Source organism: Salvia splendens, chromosome 19 (assembly GCF_004379255.2).
Source record: "Salvia splendens isolate huo1 chromosome 19, SspV2, whole genome shotgun sequence".
Classification (NCBI taxonomy): Eukaryota; Viridiplantae; Streptophyta; class Magnoliopsida; order Lamiales; family Lamiaceae; genus Salvia; species Salvia splendens.
Window position 1 is genome coordinate 8,161,608 of NC_056050.1, and position 21,435 is coordinate 8,183,042.

The following is a 21,435-nucleotide window of genomic DNA, read 5'->3' on the forward strand; positions in this document are numbered from 1 at the left end:
GTGTTAGTGATGGATGATTTCTTGGGCTTGTGTTTTTTGGATGGCATTGTTGGAAGTAAGGTTTGTGGTATGAGAATGTGGTGATGAAAGGGGATGTATCATGTATGTATATTGGTAGGTGGCCCTTGGTCCCAAGCTCGATCAATTATTCATTTTATGAAATGTAAATTGTTTAGTTTGAAGAGATTTTCAAAAAATAAGAGTGATGTGTTTTGTGAACAAGAGAAAAGCGTTTTGTAAACAAGAGTGAAGTAAAATCAGAATAAGAGTGATGTGTTTTGTGAACAAGAGTGAAGTAAAATCAGAATAAGAGTGATGTGTTTTGTGAACAAGAGTGAAGCGTTTTCTAAACAAGAGTGAAGTAAAATCAGAATAAGAGTGATGTGTTTTGTGAACAAGAGTGAAGTAAAATCAGAATAAGAGTGATGTGTTTTGTGAACAAGAGTGAAGTAAAATCAGAATAAGAGTGATGTGTTTTGTGAACAAGAGTGAAGTGTTTTCTGAACAAGAGTGAAGTGTTTTGTGAACAAGAGTGAAGTAAAATCATAATAAGAGTGATGTGTTTTGTGAACAAGAGTGAAGTGTTTTGTGAACAAGAGTGAAGTAAAATCAGAATAAGAGTGATATGTTTTGTGAACAAGAGTGAAGTAAAATCAGAATAAGAGTGATGTGTTTTGTGAACAAGAGTGAAGTGTTTTCTGAACAAGAGTGAAGTAAAATCAGAATAAGAGTGATGTGTTTTGTGAACAAGAGTGAAGTAAAATCAGAATAAGAGTGATGTGTTTTGTGAACAAGAGTGAAGTGTTTTCTGAACAAGAGTGAAGTAAAATCAGAATAAGAGTGATGTGTTTTGTGAACAAGAGTGAAGTAAAATCAGAATAAGAGTGATGTGTTTTGTGAACAAGAGTGAAGTAAAATCAGAATAAGAGTGATGTGTTTTGTGAACAAGAGTGAAGCGTTTTCTAAACAAGAGTGAAGTAAAATCAGAATAAGAGTGATGTGTTTTGTGAACAAGAGTGAAGTAAAATCAGAATAAGAGTGATGTGTTTTGTGAACAAGAGTGAAGTAAAATCAGAATAAGAGTGATGTGTTTTGTGAACAAGAGTGAAGTGTTTTCTGAACAAGAGTGAAGTGTACTCGGAAATGATGTGGAAGAATTGGCGAAGATGCCGTTTTGATGAAAAGCTGTTGTCGTTTACTCATTTTTCATTTTTTTAAATTCATTTTTCTGCCCCACAAAAGCATTATTTTACTTCACTCTCGTTTACAAAACACATCACTCTTATTCTGATTTTACTTCACTCTTGTTCACAAAACACATCACTCTTCTTATTCTGATTTTACTTCACTCTTATTCACAAAACACATCACTCTTATTGTGATTTTACTTCACTCTTGTTCACAGAACACATCACTCTTATTCTGATTTTACTTCACTCTTATTCACAGAACACATCACTCTTACTTTGATTTTACTTCACTGTTGTTCACAAAACAATCACTCTTATTCTGATTTTACTTCACTCTTGTTTACAAAACACATCACTCTTAGCATGATTTACAAGATAAAATGGAGTACACAACACATCATTAACTATAGTAGTAAGACTTACAAGACAATAAAATAAAATTCAGTGGAATATTTATTTAATCAGAACGTAAGAGTTATAAACTATAGTAAAAAATACAACAAAATCTGTTTCTACTGCCATACACGTTCAAACTGGCAATCTCGGCAAAATCCTTTGCCCCCCAAATCTCCATAGACAGTGTTGAAGAAACGGAGTATCTGCCATCTCCGAATCTAATGCTCAGCGGCAGCATCCTCCTCGATGAGTCTCCGGCGAATCCAAAGCATGAATTCAGCGGCTGAGAGCAATCCGAAAGCGGCGTAGACGAAGGAGGAGGCAGAATCCTGGAGGAAAACCGACAACAGCGGCAACATCCTCCTCGATGAGTCTCCGGCGAATCCAAAGCATGAATTCAGCGGCTGAGAGCAATCCGAAAGCGGCGTAGACGAAGGAGGAGGCGGAATCCTGGAGGAAAACCGACAACAGCGGCGTAGACGAAGGAGAACAATGTTTCTTTTTCAAATGAATTGAATTTGCCAATGACGTAACCCAATTTTGTATGTGCAAAGACCATAATACCCCTGCCTTGTTATTATTGAGTAAATTTGTGATTGAGGGAGCTAAGATCTCATTAAATTCGAAAATTAATACTAGCCATTGATTTTTTTGATCTTGTGGCTATGATTTGTTCTCTAGTTATTTGGTTAAGAGGTGTTTGCCATAGATCACTACCCTATATATATATGTTTAAACTATTGGTATTTTACCATTAATTTCAACTTTTAATTTTGCAAGTATTATATGGAATAGTACTTATTGGTTAATTTTTCAAAGGGAAAAAATTATTCGTCTACAAAAAAACATGTCTTTTAAATTTCGTTTAATATTATATTTCAAATCTGATTTTATAAATTTTGATTTCATTATCAGTATTTTCTTTTTTTATTATATTCTCGTGAAACATAATTCAGTTCAACTTATATTATTTGTCTCGTGCCATTTACTATTACATTTGCTGCCAAAAACTGGGGGGAGGATTATGTTTGTTTGTATCCGAAATTTTGATGTATTACTGTATAGTTATTTGTCTGTTTATGCAGTGAATAATTTTGGCGGCGAGGATTTTGGAATTCCGTTTGTTTAAGGATTTAGCAATTGATTGCAACAAAAAAAGCGATTCCGTCGCCTTGGCGGCCCCCACACTCCGCTCCGACATCATGTGCGGGGTTCAATCAGGATACGCAATAGCCTTTTAAGGGAGAGACCTTAACCCACTGGCTGTCAAAAGCCCATCTCCCAAGGCCTCACACTTATGCCTGAGAGAGGGAAGCAATTACACGACAACAGTGTGATTCGAACTCAGACTCATTGGAGCAAGATCTACCCCTCCGTTACCAAATGCGCTATGTCCCTGCAAGTTACCATCTATTAGAGTATCCACATCCATGCTCTTCCGCAAGAGCATGGATGGGCCCGGGGACCCACATGTATTCATTTTTTACATGTTGTTCTTCCGCAAGAGCATAATACCCACATTTATGCTCTTCCGCAAGAGCATGCTCAAGGATCCCACCATTCTATTATTCAATTTAAATACTTCAATTATTAAAAATATTTCTATAATATTAAAATGCATTAAAAATACCTGAAATACTATTACAAATTACTACAAAATTAAAAATTATATAATTAAAATCCTAAAAATAAAAAATTACATAATTAAATTCATAATAATTTTTTTTTTGAAGTATGAATGAGAGATAATTTGATGTAAAGAATGAATGATCAATGTGGGTACTTGTAGTCTGTAGATGATTTTAGGATAAAATATTTTTTGGAATCTGAAAATATTTTTTGTTCTTTTTTCTGATTTTTTTATGATTTTTTTTAAAAATAATTAATTAAACGGAATAAAAACGAGTCAATCACAACACGCCACGTAGGCGTGCTCTTCGGCATTGTGGTGCTCGATGCTAAGAGCATGGCCGTGCCGTTGGCAAGAGCACAACGGCAAGCAGGGTGTACAGCGGCTGCTCTTAGTTTTTCTTATTCAATATGTTGATTGATTCTGTAATCAAATCAGGGCGGTTGCGATTTTTTTGAAATGTGTATTTGAATGTTAATAATGATATATTGTCATTGTTTGATTGTGTATAGGTGAGGATGATTATTGGGTGAAGTGGTTTAAAATAGTGACTAGTTTAATTGAGGTGGGAGATGTGAGTTACATTGACAGTGACAACAGGTTTGGAAATGGGTGTTGCCGGTTTACGCAATGTTCTCCTCGGGCATCCACGCTCTTGAAGATGTAGCGGGATGAGTGAGAACGGTGATTCTTTTCTTTCTCTCCAGTTTCTTATGAGCCTGCAAGCCAAGCAAGCCTTTAGTGGTTCAGACACCGAGCATGATTAGTGACGTTTTAGATCGCTCCATATTTTTAAATTTGATTGTGAACTAAAATGCCTTGAATGATTGGCCTATATTACTAATCGCAGATTTAGAGAGTTAAACATGCCAATATTACTACTTTAAAGAGTTTACCGTAGAATTAAAGAGTGATATCGCTCGACAGAAAAAGAATACTACCAGTCAAATAAATCTTTGTGAAAACGATAATCGCATTTTTTAGAAAATTTAAAAATTCCCTATATAATTATTTTAAAGGATTTGGAGGCTAATGTTTTATTTTTCAAAAAATCTAAACAATTTTGTTATTTGTTCATTCCTAAAAACGTACATGAACTTTTGAATTTTAAAATAATTAAACTAACATATTATCATATTCTTTGAAACCTCCAAAAACTTGTCCCTCTATTTTAGTTTCTCTGTGATCACAATCTGACATTTTCGTTCTGAATCCGACATTCACTCTCCCTCCCAATTCTCAACAATTCCCATCTCCCAACTTTCATCAAAACACTAAAATTGAAAATTCTGAAAAAAACAAAACAAAAATGAACGATCCTCCCGACGTCAAGGCGGTAGATGAGATATCCCACTCGCCTCCGCGCCCGAAATCCCAGTTCTACAGCCAGCAGCTGCCGAAGACGAGCGGCAGCCACCACCCCCGCAACCACAGCCTCGACGGCGCCGACATCATCGGCGCCTCTGACGAGGAAGACTTCTACCGCTACCCCGTCAACCACATGATGGAGACGGGTGACGGCGCCGACGCCTGCGAAGACGCTCAGATGCTGCCCAACGAGCCGCTGCCTGAGTTCGTTGGCAGCGGCGGCGGCGTCGGAGTGTTCAAGGCTCCTATTAGAGCCGCGATGCACCCGACCCGGCCGCCGTGTATCGAGATTAGGCCTCACCCTTTGAGGGAATCTCAGGTTGGATATTTTGCAATTTTGATAATGTTTTTTAATTATCTATTGTCCAATTGTGTAAATATTGATTAAATTGGACAAAATGGAGAGTGGAAACTCATATCAATTAAAGAGATGGAAAACCAACAGGGTTGGCCTAGGGTTCAACATCTCGTCCCTTAAGCATGAGGTCGGGTTCGATCCCTCTCCATGTGAATGGAGCAACCCGATCGCTTAGTGCCCTGACCATTGGGACGAGGGATTAGTCCTCTAGCTATGGCCGTATGGGACATACTCTCAATAATGCATGGGTTTTAAGAAATGTTAAGAAAAGTGGGTGGAAAAAGTTAGTGGAATATAGGTCCCACTTATATATAATAGTTTTAAGGCCATCCATAATAGGAATAGCCCAGCAATAGCCCAGCCATAGCCTAGCCACTACCACATCATCAGCACTAAAAATCCTCCTGCCACATCATCAAAACAAGCAAATAGCCCAGCAATAGCTCAGCCATAGCCTAGCCACATAATATCCACATCACTATTAATTTAAAAAATGAAATGAAATAATTAACAATCACACAATATACGAAATTTAATTTACGAGACATACGGGAAAAGTTTAATAATAATATTAAAATTTAAAAAAGTACAATATTTTAAAAAAATACATTAATTTTAAAAAAAAATACAATAATAAAAAGGAGTGCCAATTCACTCCACGGTACATGTTGTAGTATGGGTGCATCTGACTCGGGTGCATCTGACTCCATCCACCTCCCACGGGGATCGGGGGAGTTTGAGATCCGCTACTCCCTGAAGTAGGCTCGTTGTTGAGATCCATTTATCGTTATTGATCTTGTACAGAAATTTAGATAGAGAGAGTACTCGTTAATACAAATGGTGCGAATGAAAAATGACGGGCAAGTCGCGTATATATAGTATTTCGGAAAAAAAAAATTAAAAATTCGCGCTAGGCGGTGCGCTAGGCGATCCGGACGCTGCAATAGCGCCTAGCGGATCGCCTAGCGCACCGCCTAGCGCCGCGGAACCGCCGAGCGCTAGGCGGTTTTTTTCGCGAAATCCGCTAGGCGGCTGCAATAGATCGCCTAGCGTACCGCCTAGCGCCGGCGCTCGGCTAGGCGGTGCGCTAGGCGCTATTGTGGATGCTCTAAATGAAATGTGAGTGAAATGAGTTAGTGGAATATGAAGCCTATATACCATTTATAGTAAAAATGAATCAGGACTCCTATTCACTGCGTGTATGATCATAAAATATATTTTCTCTACCTGATCCTCTTTCTTTGTGTTTTAGGCACATTGGTAATCTTATTTAAGCCTCATCGTCGCCGTTCTTGAAGTGCATTTAATTGTTTAGCAGGTTGTATGTTTGTATTCACAATATAATTAGTTAATGTGCTTTGGTAAATAGAAGATCAAAGGTGTGTTTGTTTGGAAGTTTCTTAACAAAGAAATCAAATTTGGGATAACAAAATGTTATGTAGTTTGTCATTGTGTACTTCTCTTTATAACAAGTCTATTAAGTGTAAAAGAATCTAGAAGTTTGTGGACTTCAACAGGATGGAAAATTAATAAAGACGATTGCTAGCACAGACACACAGCTGTGGGCAGGGCAGGAAACTGGTGTAAGAGTGTGGAAATATTCGGACACATTCGAGCCGGGGAGTGTCACGGAGACAGCTGGGCGAAGGTTACCAAGGGGAGACGAGGAGGCCGCCATGTTTCACGAGTCAGCAAGCACGTCTCAAACACTCTGCTTGATGGTTGACGAAGCGATTAAGATGGTTTGGAGCGGACACAAGGACGGTAAGGTTCGTTCCTGGAAGATGGATCAGCAGTTCACCGATGGCAACGCCTTCAAAGAAGGCTTGTCTTGGCAAGCACATAAAACTCCAGTTCTTTCCATGACAATGTCTTTCTACGGTAACTCCTTTATTTAATCTTTCAAGAATGTGAGCAAGACCAAACTAGTTTGATCTCTCGCTGCGTTTCTTATGATCTCTGGGCTTGTATGAAGGTGACATATGGACGGGCGCAGAGGGTGGGAATATAAGGATATGGCCATGGGAAGGTCTAGAAAAATCTCTTGGACTAACGCAGGAGGAAAGACGAATGGCTGCGGTGCTGATCGAGAGATCAGTTATCGATTTGAGGGCTCAAGTCACCATTAACGGCGTATGCAACATGCCCTCTTCAGATGTGAAATATTTGTTATCTGACAATGTTAGAGCCAAGGTTTGGGCTGCAGCCACTCAAACCTTTTCACTATGGTACCTGCTCTCTCTCAAATTCATCTGGCTTGAAAAAAGCCAAAAATCTGATCGTTTTTTAATAAACAGGAACGCTCGGACGAGGGAGCTTCTTAAAGTATTCAACCTAGAGGGTCAGATTGAGAATCGCGTAGACACGCCATCTCAAGACCAGCCAGTTGAAGACGGGGATAATGTGAAGTTCGTATTCAAGGGAAAAAAGGATAAGCCACACGGCTTCCTGCAGAGGTCGCTCAATGCTCTGATAGGTGCTGCGGATGCTGTTCGTAGAGTAGCTAAGGGGGCGGGAACTTTAGTCGAAGACACAAAGAAGATAAAAGCAATGATGATTGCTGCAGATGGTGTGATTTGGACGGGTTGTTCGAATGGATTGATAATCCATTGGGACGGGAATGGGAACCGCGTGCAGGATTTCACTCGCCACGCTACTGCTGTACAAAGCCTCTGCTCTCACGGTTCGAGGATATGGGTTGGATACGCAACAGGCAACATCCAGATACTAGACCTCGAAGGGAACTTGGTAGCCGGTTGGGTTGCCCACAACGAGCCTGTTATAAAACTAGTCGTTGGCCACGGGCATCTCTTTAGTTTAGCCACACACGGTGGTGTCCGGGGGTGGAACATATCCTCCCCTGCTACCATCGATAGCACATTGCGCCAACAACTATCGGAACGAGCAGATATGTATACAAGGCGGGACAAAGTGACCATTATGATTGGAACATGGAACGTTAGCCAAGGAAGAGCTTCTGAAACGGCCCTCAAGTCTTGGCTGGGATCTTCAGCAGTCTCCGACGTCGATATTGTAGTTGTCGGCCTGCAAGAGGTGGAGATGGGTGCAGGTTTTCTTGCCATGTCTGCAGCAAGAGAAACGGTACACCTCTAAGTACATCAAATGTGCGATTTCGATTATTTTTTAAATTAGAATTTGACAACTGAGTTTGCATTTTTAGGTAGGACTAGAAGGGAGCGCTGTGGGGCAATGGTGGCTAGATCATATCGGCAACACATTGAACGAAAGAACTGTCTTCGAACGTGTAGGGTCGAGGCAGTTGGCTGCCTTGCTGATCGCCGTTTGGTATAGCTTTCATACTCTTAAGGGCATTTAATTTATAGATTCTATACGATTAGGATGAAATTTTTGGGTGACATCGTTCTTCGTTTCAGGGTAAGAAAAACGGTGAGGCCCCATGTCGGGGACTTGGATGTTGCTGTGGTGGCATGTGGTCTAGGGCGAGCTATAGGAAATAAGGTGCGCCGCTCTAGTAGTCCCTTGACAGCCAAATGGTAATTTATGTCGTCTCTACACTTGCAGGGAGGTGTAGGATTGAGGTTGAGAGTGCATGATCGGCTGATATGTTTTGTAAATTGTCATTTAGCTGCACACTTAGAAGCAGTAAACAAACGGAATGCTGATTTTGATCATATTTTCCGAACAATGACTTTCAGTCGCTCCAGCGCTGCTGGTATGGCGCGATGTCTATACTTGTCTTGCTCTCTTCTTCTCTACGTATATTTATTTTGTCTGCTTTATTCGTTTGGCTTTCCGTGGCTCCTCATTTTCGCAGCTGGTGTTTCGTCGGCTAATCAGGCTGTCAAAACCTCAAATGTATGGTTTAATTTTTGAGTTTTTTAATAGTTTTTTTAAGTTTTGGTTTGAGTGAAGTTGTGTGTTTTTCTCCAGCAAACAACACCTACTAGTCCTGAAGAGGCCAGGCCTGATCTTGCTGAAGCTGATATGGTCATCTTTAATGGCGATTTGAATTATCGCCTATTCGGCATAAGCTATGATGAAGCTCGGGACTTGGTTTCTCAGCGAAGCTTTGATTGGCTTCGCCAGAAAGATCAGCTACGCGCAGAGATGAAGGCTGGAAAAGTTTTCCAAGGGATGCGGGAGGCCATCCTTATGTTTCCTCCCACCTACAAGTTTGAGATAGGAAAACCGGGTTTAGGAGGTAATTCAACGCCTTATGTGATTGTCTAATCTGACATGAGGATATACTGGTCTAACGGTATACGTTTCAGGGTACGACTCGGGTGAGAAGAAACGCATCCCGGCTTGGTGTGATAGAGTTCTGTATCGGGATAACAAAGAAGGTACGACGACGAAAGAATGCAGCTTAGATTGCCCCGTGATCGCCTCCATATCGCAGTAAGGCTTGCTTCTCTTAAACACTACTTCTTGTTGTTGCTTAAATGGTAGTGATGTTTGGATGTTGCGTTCAAGGTACGACGCTTGTATGGACGTGGTTGAGAGCGATCACAAGCCCGTCCGTTGCAAGCTCAACCTCGACATTGCTCATGTCGATAAAGCAGTTAGGAGGCAGGAGTTTGCCAAGATCCTCGTGACCAACGAGGACATCAGGTCGAGCATCGAGGAGCTGCGTTTCATCCCCGATACGTCGGTCAGCACCGACACCATCGAGCTCCAGAACCAGGACACATTCTGTTTCAAGATCACCAATCCAAGTCACGAACACTGCGTCTTTTTCAAAATCGCGTGTCTAGGACTATGCGCCAATGCGGACCCCAACTGCCGTCCACGTGGCTCATTCGGTTTCCCACGTTGGCTCCACGTAAATTTCCACTTCTTAATTCTTACTCTCTCTGTTCCATTAGTGTTGTTTTTCGCACTCGTTTTGTAAAGTAAGAGAGAGAATAATGTTAACTATTTATTACTGTATAATTTTTCAAAACGAGTGCGAAATATAAATGTACCAACACTAATAGAACAAATGGGGTACAATGCTAACTATCCCACAAGCTTGCTAAAACTTGAGCTTTGGACAGGTGGCACCGGCAGCCGGCTTGATCCAACCGGAGCAAGAGGTGGACGTATCGGTGCATCACGAGGAGTTGCACAAGTTGGAGGACTTGACAGGGGGAGCTGCACAAAGCTGGTGGGCTGAAGACGGCAAGGACAAGGAGCTTACCTTGGTGGTGACGGTACGAGGCAGTTGCTCGACCGACGTCAAAACCCACCGTGTGACTCTCCGGCACCGCTCCATTCCACCCAGATAGATCAAAACACAAGAAGCCACAAGGCTAACAGGAAGGTACATATTTGTAGAAATGGATATTCTTTAATGTGTTTAGATTCAGTAATATATCAAGCAAATCGTGGTGATATTTTGGTAAAAATAATGGATTCGGAGAAAAGGCGGTGACAATTTTTAAATATTTGGATCCTTATATTTTTCAATCCTAAAAGAATTGTATTTTAATTAGTAAAAGTACTTATCTAAGTAGTACTAAAATTTTAAGACTTGCATATACAGGGGCTCAAAAGAAAAATTTGCAGTCATTTTTGGACTAAAATTTTACGCGTTCCATATAGGCAATTTTTGTAGATTTTGAAATCCACTTACTATTGTGACACTTTAGGCCATCCACAACTCACACCCCATGCCACGCTATGCCTCGTCTTGAATCCTGCCATGTCATCATTCCTCTTATTTTTTTTGCGTCATGCCACAATTCACACAACCCTAACCCTACGCTAGCCCCTCCTCGGTTAAAACATTAAATTGCACTATTCACTACTATTGAATGCGCTGCTCCACAACCTTTCATGGGCTGTGGATGCCCTTATCTTACTTAAAAATCATCTTTTGGCAGATTCATAATTTTTAGAATTTGGGGTGCGATAAATTCAATTGAATCAGTTTATGTCTCTTTGTTATGTTTTGGCTATCTCGATGAAGGCCTTGAAAAATCACTTCACAAGTCTTTCTTTCAGTTATTGAATTTTCATATTATTATTTAGGAATATTTAAAGAATTGGACTCACAGGCAAAATTGTAGGTTTTTAATTATCAAATAATTAGTTATTAATCTTGACTTGTGTAACCTGATATAACTCTCTAACCCCGTTGGGTAGTCGAGTTGGGATTTACCATGTCAGTTAACAAATGAGATAAATCATTTAGTTTTATTAGATAAATAAAATAAATATTTAAGCACCATATTTGGTATATTAAATTGTATTTTAGTTTGAATTGTAATTCCACCAAAATACCTTTATTAAATCTAAATTAAAATGGAATGATGAAAATTTGAGGACAATAAGATAATTTAAGTCAATTATCATTGGATTTTTGATATAGAATAATTAACCTACCAACTTGGTTGGTTAATTTAACACATCAAAACATAGAAAATGATATGTGCCAGAAAACTAACACGGACAAAAGATAATTTAATTTATATACCAAACATCGAGTAGAGCTAGGAGAAACATAGCTACCATTCCTAATGACTCGTGCTTGTATTACTACTATTATTATGAAAGAAAATAACGACAAGTAAGAAATCATTAGCAATTTGGAATTACAACACCATTCGAAATGACTCCTGCATTTTCACAATGTGAAGCTGCATGCTGTTTGATAGGCAATGCATTGATGTAATTTAGATGAATATCTTGCAGATATATACGTTCACACGGCTTCGTCCAACTGCAAATCAACACCAACGCATCTTGAGTCCACGATGTGCCTGTGATGTTGTAGAACGAAACGTCGCTCAGTTTCACCCCGGAGTTCTGCAAAAGATGAACAATCACGTTTATGGATATTCATAAATACTACAAAGTAGTAACTAATTAAACAAGCAAGAATTTATACCCCATTTGGACAATTCCTCTCTGGGCAATACTCTTGATCAATGATTATAGGGTTGGAAACATTTTGCATTTGCAAATTTTCAAACATGATGTCTCTTGCGTATCCATTGAATGGTTTAGCCCATGTTTTAATCCGAACTCCGTTTTCTGTTCTTGTGAAGATAGAGTTGTTTACGACAATGTGTTCCACTCCGCCTTCGCCTGGATTGCCTCCCATACTTCCAATGCTGATAATCATTTTGAAATTTCAAACATTATTTTTCAAATTCAAACCTTACTATTAGAAGCTCTGAAAAGTAATCAAATGTTTAAACCCTAATTTTAGACGAAACCCTAAACGATTCATGCTTAAACCCTACTATTAGAAGCCCTAAGCAATGATAAAATGTCCATTTGTGTTTAATAATCAAGTTGAATTTGAGACAAACGTATAATTTAAGACGTCCGTACATACCTAATGCCATGGCCAGGGCCGCAAACAATGTTGTCCATGTACATTTGGCTGGTGCCGGGGCCAATGGAGATACAGTCGTCGCCGGTGGCAATATTAGCATGCCTGACACTAATATTATTCGAATTCCCGATGTGGATGCCGTCAGTGTTGGGGCTATCACCGGGAGCCACAATTGTCAAATCTTGAATTCTCATGTTGTTGCATCCATTAATAAAAACATGGACTGCGTGGCTGTTATGCGATGTCAAACCATTGATTTCCACATCGTTGCAAGTTTGGAACGAGAACGACTGCAATCACCATGAAATATATTACCAACGATAATAATAACAAAAACTTTATAAGAAATAATTGTAGTATAAAACATTTTCGACGCTTAAAAGGAAAAAAGTACAACTAATTATGAAACCCTTGAGTTGAAACTTAAAAATAGTCGAATTTGTGTCTCATTTTTGCATAATGTATAATAGGAATAAAATGTGAGTAGAATGTATTAGTATGACGAATATCTACTTACCTAAAAATAAATAGAGAATCTTAATTGCAGAATGACTTAAATGGTAAATCGTGACTCTTAAAAAGGAATTGGAAACAACCATTTCAAAAAAGAAATGATTCTAGTATAATTGGAAACAACCATTTTAAAAATAGTGGAGTTTGTGTCTATCTTTGCATACGAGTATAGTAATAAAATGTAAATAGAATGAATTAGTAAATATTACTTACTGTTTATAGTAAAAAATAAATGGAGAACTTTAATTGCAGAATGACTTAATGATAAATTGTGACTCATAAAAGGAAATTGGAAACCACCATTTTAACAAAAGAAATGATTCTCGTATCACAATACACAAATTGTAGATTTAAGAAATGAAAATCATACTAAAACAATATGTCAAAAAGGATAAAAAGTCGAGTTTACCCTTGCTCCAAAGGGGCAATTGGCTCCACTTTTTTTACATGCCCAATAACTTGAGCCTCTTGCATCAATATCGCCGCCAACAACTGATACTCCATTTACATATTCGAATGTTATCCAAGCTTGATCAGAGAGGAAAGACTTGTAATCATATGGAGCTACAAGAGCTCCATATATTCGGAGCTGCATTTTACTCTTGCAAGCTCCGCTAAACACTATCGAGTTCACCAAGAACGTCCCCTTGGGGACGTAGATGGTGGATTGCTCAACCGAGCTGCAGGCGGCCGCCCAAGCCTTGAGGAAGGCCGATGACGAGTCCGTCACCCCATCGCCCTTCGCTCCAAAGTTTACCACGTTATAGAATGCCGCATTGCACGTATGCAATGTTGCAATCAGTGCAAGAACAATTGTGTGAGACAATTTAGGCATAATTAGGGTTTATAGTGTGTGAGGAGGAAAAGATTAGTTGATTCTGTTGAAAAAAATAGAGTGGTGTTGCTGTAATTTATATAGTAGGGACTATAATTAGCATGTATCTTATTGGCTAGCGGCTAATTAATACGAATATAATTTTTATAAATGTATTAACGGATAATTAGGTTAGTTTGTTAGAGAAAGGATCTTACTCTGAAATAGTGTATGATACTCCATATCCATATAATTGGCTCATTCAAGATTCTTTTGGTCGTATAGAATGAGAATTTGTAACTCATTAAATGTGCAGATCGTATATAGTTCGTCTGTTATTTTATGTATATTGAACAAAAGTAATTTGTACAGAATCTGGGCAGGAAGATAAAAACCAGAATTATATCGGATAAATGGATTTGTCACAAGGATTAAGAAAGTTATTGAATGATAAACTTGTTAACATGATAAATTTTAATTTTGGTAATGAATTAATTGTAAATAGTTAATGAAATACTTCAATTAGGAGTACTCTAGCACATGAGTTAGAAAATATTCGTACTATCATTCATAGAAATAAACCAATATATAGATGGGTTATCATAAATCAGAAAGCAAGCCTTTATACGAAAAGAGTACTCCACTATTTATGTTTGAAGATCTGGATCACTCAATTTCTTCCCTTTTAAGTAGTACATAATAACTATTATATATTAGACTTTTATATAGATAATTTGCATATTGATACATCAATTAGCTCATACGGATGAGAATTTAATTCCACGAGACATTGACCAAAAAGCCGTGGAATTCGCCTAGTTATTGTACATATTATGCTAGTATATATCAGTCACTAACATAAATTGATTTAATTAAAGACCATTAAAGTTTTACATACAAAACTATTATATGCTTCAACCATCTTATGCAAAACTATTTCCAGTACTTAGGTTAACATATCTTTGTATATCTCTCTCTCAAAACAAGCAGCTCAATGGTTCGACACTGCCGGCTGCATTGGAGCACGTTGCTCGTGCAGTTTTTTTTTTGTAACCGAGGTTGACGTTTTCCAGTTTGATGGCATGACATGGGCTACTCTCACTGCACTCGAATTTCACGGATACTTTTGTTGCCGATGTACCTTCAAATAGATACATAGATTAATAATATCTATGTATATATTACATAATGTCTGATGCAGAAACTCATAAACATGATTGAACTTAAAGAGAAATTATAGTTTTTGAAAACATAAATAGTACAGTATTAATCTTATTTATAAGTGGCTAGAAAACCTAGTGACCCAAAGGGAATAAAACGAAAACTAATAAAAAATTATAAATTAGCCAAAAAATCGACTACTGACCAGGACAATTCTTGTTAAATAACAGTAGTTTTGATCAATGACTATAGGGTTTTGGACATTGGACATAATGGTATGTTGAACAAAATATCATTTGCAAACCCTTTGCTTGGTCTTCCCAATGCCTTTATTCTCACTCCATTTTGTGTGTTTGTGAATATTACACTTTTCATTATCACATTTTCTACCCCTTTCCCTTCAAAATCCTTACCTAAGCTCCCTATTGGTAGGTTTTGTTTCCCTCATATGTTCAATCATTTTCAAAAATGATTCGGCATCATCCATGGACGGGGTAATTAAGTTGTGCATACAAACTGTTTGATAAGTATTTCAAAATGGTACAAAAAGTTATAAAATTACATAAATTATACAAAAAGTTTCAATATTATTTTAAGTTAATACATTCTTTTAAAAAGTTTAAACACCGTTAATTTTATTAACTATCAAATTTTTTTAACAGAATAATATATGAATTAATGAGTTAATATAAGTTAAGTCTGAAGAATATTACTCTGTATCAGTTAGTGAGCAAATTCGTTCCCACAATTCCACTACTAAAAAAATGATTCTGGAGCACATTTCTATGGGTTACCTGTGAAATGATTGACTCATAAAAATCTAACTAATTTGTCTAGAGATTTTGCTGGACTCTGAATATTAGTACTATGCCTTTTATGATTTGCAACTTTCGATTAGTATTTTTTGTAAGAATATTTATATTCTTATGTGACCTATGCATCTATTGGTTTAATATTAAGTATTAAGTTCATATTAATAGATTCTAATATTAAAGACGACTCCGTGATGGATTGGTTTCGATTAAAGAATTAGAATCAGGTATATTGATAACCCTCCTCTCTTACCTCTAATTAAAATATATATACATATATATGTATACGAAAGGATTCAAAATGTATATGAATATATATGTAGTTATATATGTGCGTGTGCATATGCAATAAATTGCATGTGGTGTAAGTGATTTATGTGTGTATGTTTTATATTGGATTTATGTATATACACATAAGTCACGGTTAATAAACGAAAAATGTGGCAGTTACTATTTTGATAGGAAGTTACTACTTCTATTAAATGTAATTTAAGTAACTAATCGACATGTCTTTTAATTAAGAAGTCGGTTGATTCATTATGGTAATTATAAATGAATCGACACCTCTTTTCGTGTATAGACGTCTTTGGCCTATAAAAGGCTGCATGCATGCAGACGAAAATAATACACATAAAAGTATATTTGCATACTGTTGGCAGACATACTGATACGTATATATATACTTATAGTATTTATATACATTATAGTTTTGATTCTTTCTCCATTAAAAGAATCAGTAAAGACTTGAGGTCAAAGAGAGGATAACATCAATTATGGAGGATCCAGTTAAAGATAGGACGAACATCAATTGGTGGATTTCAACCTCTACATCGAAATAAAGAAAGCATGGATGGAGGTCGGTGATTTTATCTCCATTTCATAGTATAAATGTTATGGTTGAATTAATTCAAATCTAGACATAGATTTCATTATCGAAATCATTAAAGTATTGAGATATGACTTACATTTTTATTTAAAATTAATGTCTAATGATTATCGTTGTGAGAACCGATTTTATTTGACTTTTTTATGAAAAATTTCGTAATATGATTCTTTTGGCCAAACTTTCAGTTCTCCCGTAATTTTAATTATGAAGAATAATAATCTTTTTCTTATATATTTTCATTCTTTTGGTTAACAAACTAACGGTGTTTAAACGTTTTCAAAAAATGTGATAACTTAAAATACTAATAAAACTTTTTGTATTATTTATGTTAACCTATAACATTTTGTACTAATTTGAAATATTAGTAAACATTCTGTATCTAAAATATAATTACCCCACCATGGACACAACCATAAACTAAATTTAATTTATTCAATAAAAACAAATTATTAAAATAAAGTAGCAGAGCTGCTTGATATATCGATATATTATAACATAAGGATTTCAGCTTTGCAGTTTGTATGGAACTAAAGCTAAATCTTGTTGTTTTACACATGTTAGGAATAATTAAATACATTTTTCTTTCTTTATTTCTCTCGTTGCTTTTCTTTTTTCTACTTTCAACGTAACCTTCGTTTGTGTATGTTACGCCCATTAAACCTTTTAAACAATGTTCAAAGTTTTTTTTTGCAAGAATCATAAATATTCTAAATTGATATTAAACATGTTGATTCAATATTTTGAAACGTTATTAAACGAAACATTAAGCAAATCATGCATAGATGTCACATTTTCACATTTTCAATTTTAGTTAGTCCCATAAAATATGTCACATTTCTATTTTTAGAAAAAGTTCTCTCTAACATTAGTATAATATATTATTTTCTCTCTCCACGTAACACACAACAATATCTTCTAAAATATCGTGTCATTTCCCAAGTATATCATTTATTATGGGATAGAGGGATTACTTTTTATTTGCCGCGACAAAACCACTTCTTCAGTTATAAGTCAAATGCGGCTTTTAATTCTTCTCCTTGTCGGGAAGAGAGGAATTACTTGCCATTTCAATATTGGTAGATAAGAGGCAAAACTCGATAAATGGACTATTCTGGAAAATCGCTTCAATAAATGGACCGATTTTTTTTTTGTTTCTATAAATGGGTGTTACGCATTCTAAAAATGCGTGTTTAAATACACATTCTTATACGCATTCTTAGAAGACATGTTTTACTTGAACAGAACTAAAAGCAGCAACATAGCGAAAGGGCCTGTCTCAAGCTCATTTTCTCGGTGGGTACTTTAGAGTAACACTCGCACATTTCTTCCAATTCCTGCAAAATTCTTCCAAATTCGTCCAATTGCTTCCCTAAAAAGGTAATTTATATGCTTTCTTATAAATTCAGCATTAAATTCATATTTTCTGGTGAAAATTGTGATTTTAGGGTTTGTAGTTAAAATTGACATGTTTCGTTGGTAAAATCTAGTTAGATTGTAATTTGCATATTTTGTTCATAATTTCAAATGTAGTGTATTTTGATTGTGTTACTTAATTTTTAAGGTTTGGTATATAAGTTATTTTTAATTATTCAAATATTGAGATAAAGTTGTGTATGTATTGCAGAATTATGTTTGTGTCCTTTTTTATTGGGATGGAAGAATAGTACAAATTGGTGGAATTGGTTTATCTTATGAGCCACTCATGGCAAATGCATACCTTATGTTAGATAAGTTTGTTCCATATAATGAGTTGGTTAACATAATTTGTGATTATATTGGAATCAACGTTAATGAGTATAGGGTTGCTTTGATATGGAAGCATGCAATTCAAGTGGGTAATGGATATAACTTTGTGGGCATTCGACTTTGCGATGCGTATATGAGGGATATGTTTGCAACAACTATTCAATCAGGTCTAATTGAGTTATTTGTTGACTATCAAGCTAAGTTAGCACAATAATGCACTCCACATACGGTTGTGGTCTATCAATCTAGAAGGGCACGACAGCAAGTTCAAGATACGATAACATATGATGTTGGGCCATCTGGACGTAATGAAGTTAATCACGAGTCGACTAATTTTGGGGATGTTGGGCTTGAGTTTGATGATGGTGGACTATCTCCACAGAATGAAGTTAGTAATGATTCTGAATCTGATGACACTGTGTCAGAAAAATCATCAACCCCACCTGAATTGAGTGAAGAATCAGAATCAACCCAAGATGCATCTGATGGTGAGACATTGAATGTGCCTCGTGGGCCTGAGTTTGAGGGTGATGGACTATCTCTACAGAATGAAGTTAGTGACGATTTTCGGAATGCATATTTAAACTCTCATTCTAAGAATGTGTAACACCCATTGATAGAAAAAAACGGCCCATTTGTGATAGATTTTTTTTCCAGAATCGCACATTTATAGAATTTTCTCGTAGATAAGGGGCAGATCCAGATCTAAAAGCAAAGACCTAAAGTCTAACAGAGAGTGCTATAATTGTCGTGAGCTTTATCACTATAAAAAGGAGTGTACTAAGCCTAAAAAGGGCAAGAACTAAAATAATCAGTTAGAGTCTGTTGCTAATCTAGCTAAAGATTGTGATTCGGAAGGTGTTTGTTTGATCATGATTTATTTTGTCAATTCTGCTTCAGGTTGCTCTTTTACCAAAAATGACTAGCTAATTGATTCTGGACACACTTATCACATATCCCCTTTCAAAGAAGTATTTTGTGACTTTAAACCTGTGCAAAATACTTTTGTTTCTATGGCTAATGACAAGAAATGTCAAATTGTTGGAATTGGCAATGTGTGTTTGAAGTTCAGTAATAGTTGTGTGTGTTAACTTTGAAGATGCCAGATATGTATTAGATTTGTGTTATAACTTGCTTTCATGTACCTGTCTTGAGTCTGAAGGACTAGAGGATAGATTGAGTCAGGGTGATGAAATCCGCAAATGTGATATGTGTTTGTTCAAGGCTGAAAAGAGGTGTAATGCTAAGTCCTTGGCTAGTTATGATAAATGTGCAAATTTGGAAAAAAATGGATAAAACCTTGTTGTGGCATAATCGACAAGGGGTATATGAGTGATAGAAGGGGTTACGAGTTTTGAGAAAAGTTTATACTCCCTCCGTCCCATAATAGATGACATAGTTGGAGAATGACAAGAGATTTTAGGAGATGTTGTTTTGTGTGTTAGGTGGAGAGAGAAAATAATATATTTATATTAATGTGAGGGAGAACTTTTTTCAAAAAAGGAAATATGACATCTTTTGGGAGACAAACTAAAAAGGAAAGTGTGACATTTATTATGGGACGAAGGGGGTATTTTATTTGAGTCATATGTGTAAAATGACTTCACTCTTTGCGAGACTTGTGTCCTAGGAAAACAATAGGGTCTCTTTTCATACCCCAGTGATCGAAAGTATCAGTCACTCTATTTTAGAGTACTTACATATGGATGTATGGGACCTGCCTCTGTGACTACCCCGGGTAATGTATTTTTTATCTATTGTTGATGATTTTTCCATAAAAGTTTAGTATTTTATCTTTTAAAGCACAAGTCTGAAATCTTTTAACAATGTAAAATTGGAGAGTATCATGGATCTAAGCAATAACGTGTTGTCTTGCCAGTTGCCACCCTCGGCCCGAGGGGCTGATCGCCGCCTGGAAGGCTATAGTGGCGATGATCAGGACACCACCACCGTTGTGATGTCAGTCATCTTGGGGAGGATTCCTAACAATGTTGAGTGATCTGATGAACTTCTCAAGATTCTTTTCATTGGATCTTTAGGATTTTCTTTCAAGATATCTAATTATGTCCTGCCCATTAAATTTGTTGTCTCCTTAGCTAGTTAGAGCATCAGCAGTGGCGGGGAATTCCCCGCGTAATTCCCAAAAACACCTTCTGCCACGTCATACGGACTTCCCACTGCACTGCCACGTCATAAGGACTTCCCACTGCACAGTGGCGGACATCCCCAAGGACTTCCCGAAGGACTTCCCACAATTAAAAAAAAATTTAATGCAATAAACGGGAATTCCGCGCGGACGTCTGTGAGAGTCAACGCAATGGCAGACGTCCGCACGCCCGTCGCGATGGAATTCCGCATAACGCGGCGGAACTGCGGTGTCCTCGGCGGAATTCCGTATCCGTGCATACCATGCACAATGGCGGACGTCCGCCGCGAAATTTCTGCACGCCGGTCGGAATTCCGCCGGGACGGGCGCCATTGCTGACGCCGGTCGGAATTCTGCCGAGACGGGCGCCATTGCTGATGCTCTTAGGTGGTTTTAACCAAATATCTTATCATCTGACACTTTTTTATACACTTTTTAAGCCAAGTTTGATTTTTCAATACATGATGACATTTTGCATATATTTTAAAAATAGAGTAAATGTCAAAACTGGTCCTGAATATATGCCCATTTTATGATTTTGGTCATATACTTTATCTTTTGAATTTTTGCATCCTGAACATTTCAACTCAGATCACAATTGGTCCTACACTAACAATTCCGTCAATTTTTAAACGGTTTTAACCCGATTTTGACCGATTTTTAAACGGTTTCAACCCGATTTTGACCGATTTTTAAACGGTTTCAACCCGAATGGGATTGTTAAAACCATCAAAATCGGGTTAAAACCGTTTAAAAATTGATGGAATTGTTGGTGTATGACCAATTGTGATCCGAGTTGAAATGTTCAGGATGCAAAAACTCAAAAGATAAAGCATATGACCAAAATCGTAAAATAGACATATATTCATGACCAGTTTTGGCGTTTACTCTTAAAAATATTACGAATATAGCATGCATTCATTTACTTAATACACCAAGTCAAAAAATTTCAAGTAATCTAATCCAATATATGTGTTCCCAACAGATATACTCCTACAAAGAAATAGAAATTGTTTTTTTGTACTGAAAAAAATTGTTAAAAGATGACTACAACTAGTTATAATTTTAGAGTTAAGATAATATAAATTATCAAAAGATGGCTGTTATTA

The 21,435-nt window shown here is 37.0% G+C and overlaps 2 protein-coding genes and 1 pseudogene across 6 annotated transcripts; 1 reads left to right on the top strand and 2 right to left on the bottom strand.

The window, feature by feature from the left end:
- The first annotated feature begins 4,374 nt into the window (after positions 1 to 4,374).
- Positions 4,375 to 10,403, top strand: LOC121778687 (type I inositol polyphosphate 5-phosphatase 12-like). 5 transcript variants are annotated; one of them, XM_042176081.1, is made up of 12 exons: positions 4,375 to 4,903; positions 6,460 to 6,823; positions 6,918 to 7,170; positions 7,240 to 8,044; positions 8,124 to 8,248; positions 8,338 to 8,422; positions 8,486 to 8,636; positions 8,739 to 8,779; positions 8,855 to 9,125; positions 9,196 to 9,322; positions 9,398 to 9,746; positions 9,961 to 10,403. In XM_042176081.1, exons 1-12 carry the CDS (start codon positions 4,526 to 4,528, stop codon positions 10,189 to 10,191), a joined length of 3,180 nt encoding a protein of 1,059 aa, XP_042032015.1. In that variant the 5' UTR covers positions 4,375 to 4,525; the 3' UTR covers positions 10,192 to 10,403. The 5 variants fall into 5 exon arrangements, with proteins under 5 accessions (XP_042032015.1, XP_042032014.1, XP_042032018.1 ...); XM_042176084.1 differs by having other exon boundaries at positions 4,770 to 4,903; positions 6,494 to 6,823; XM_042176082.1 differs by having other exon boundaries at positions 4,772 to 4,903; positions 6,443 to 6,823.
- A 1,082-nt stretch (positions 10,404 to 11,485) lies between these two features.
- On the bottom strand, positions 11,486 to 13,596 carry LOC121778972 (polygalacturonase-like). The gene is made up of 4 exons (XM_042176341.1): positions 13,171 to 13,596; positions 12,249 to 12,538; positions 11,796 to 12,021; positions 11,486 to 11,713 (listed from the first exon to the last, which is right to left on the bottom strand). The coding sequence occupies exons 1-4, from the start codon at positions 13,594 to 13,596 to the stop codon at positions 11,486 to 11,488; spliced, it is 1,170 nt and encodes a 389-aa protein (XP_042032275.1).
- Positions 13,597 to 14,552: 956 nt separating this feature from the next.
- LOC121778973 overlaps positions 14,553 to 21,435 on the bottom strand; it is an 88,682-nt pseudogene continuing 81,799 nt past the window's right edge.

Excerpts from the sequence above, each read along its gene's own strand:
- LOC121778687 (XM_042176080.1), top strand. The coding sequence starts at position 4,526 with ATGAACGATCCTCCCGACGTCAAGGCGGTAGATGAGATATCCCACTCG. Across the intron at positions 4,904-6,459 it reads ACCCTTTGAGGGAATCTCAG|GATGGAAAATTAATAAAGAC; the intron begins GTTGGATATTTT and ends GGACTTCAACAG. Across the intron at positions 8,780-8,854 it reads AGGCTGTCAAAACCTCAAAT|CAAACAACACCTACTAGTCC; the intron begins GTATGGTTTAAT and ends GTTTTTCTCCAG.
- LOC121778972 (XM_042176341.1), bottom strand. The coding sequence starts at position 13,596 with ATGCCTAAATTGTCTCACACAATTGTTCTTGCACTGATTGCAACATTG. Across the intron at positions 12,539-13,170 it reads ATTGCCCCTTTGGAGCAAGG|TCGTTCTCGTTCCAAACTTG; the intron begins GTAAACTCGACT and ends TGGTGATTGCAG. Across the intron at positions 12,022-12,248 it reads GGCCCTGGCCATGGCATTAG|CATTGGAAGTATGGGAGGCA; the intron begins GTATGTACGGAC and ends AATGATTATCAG.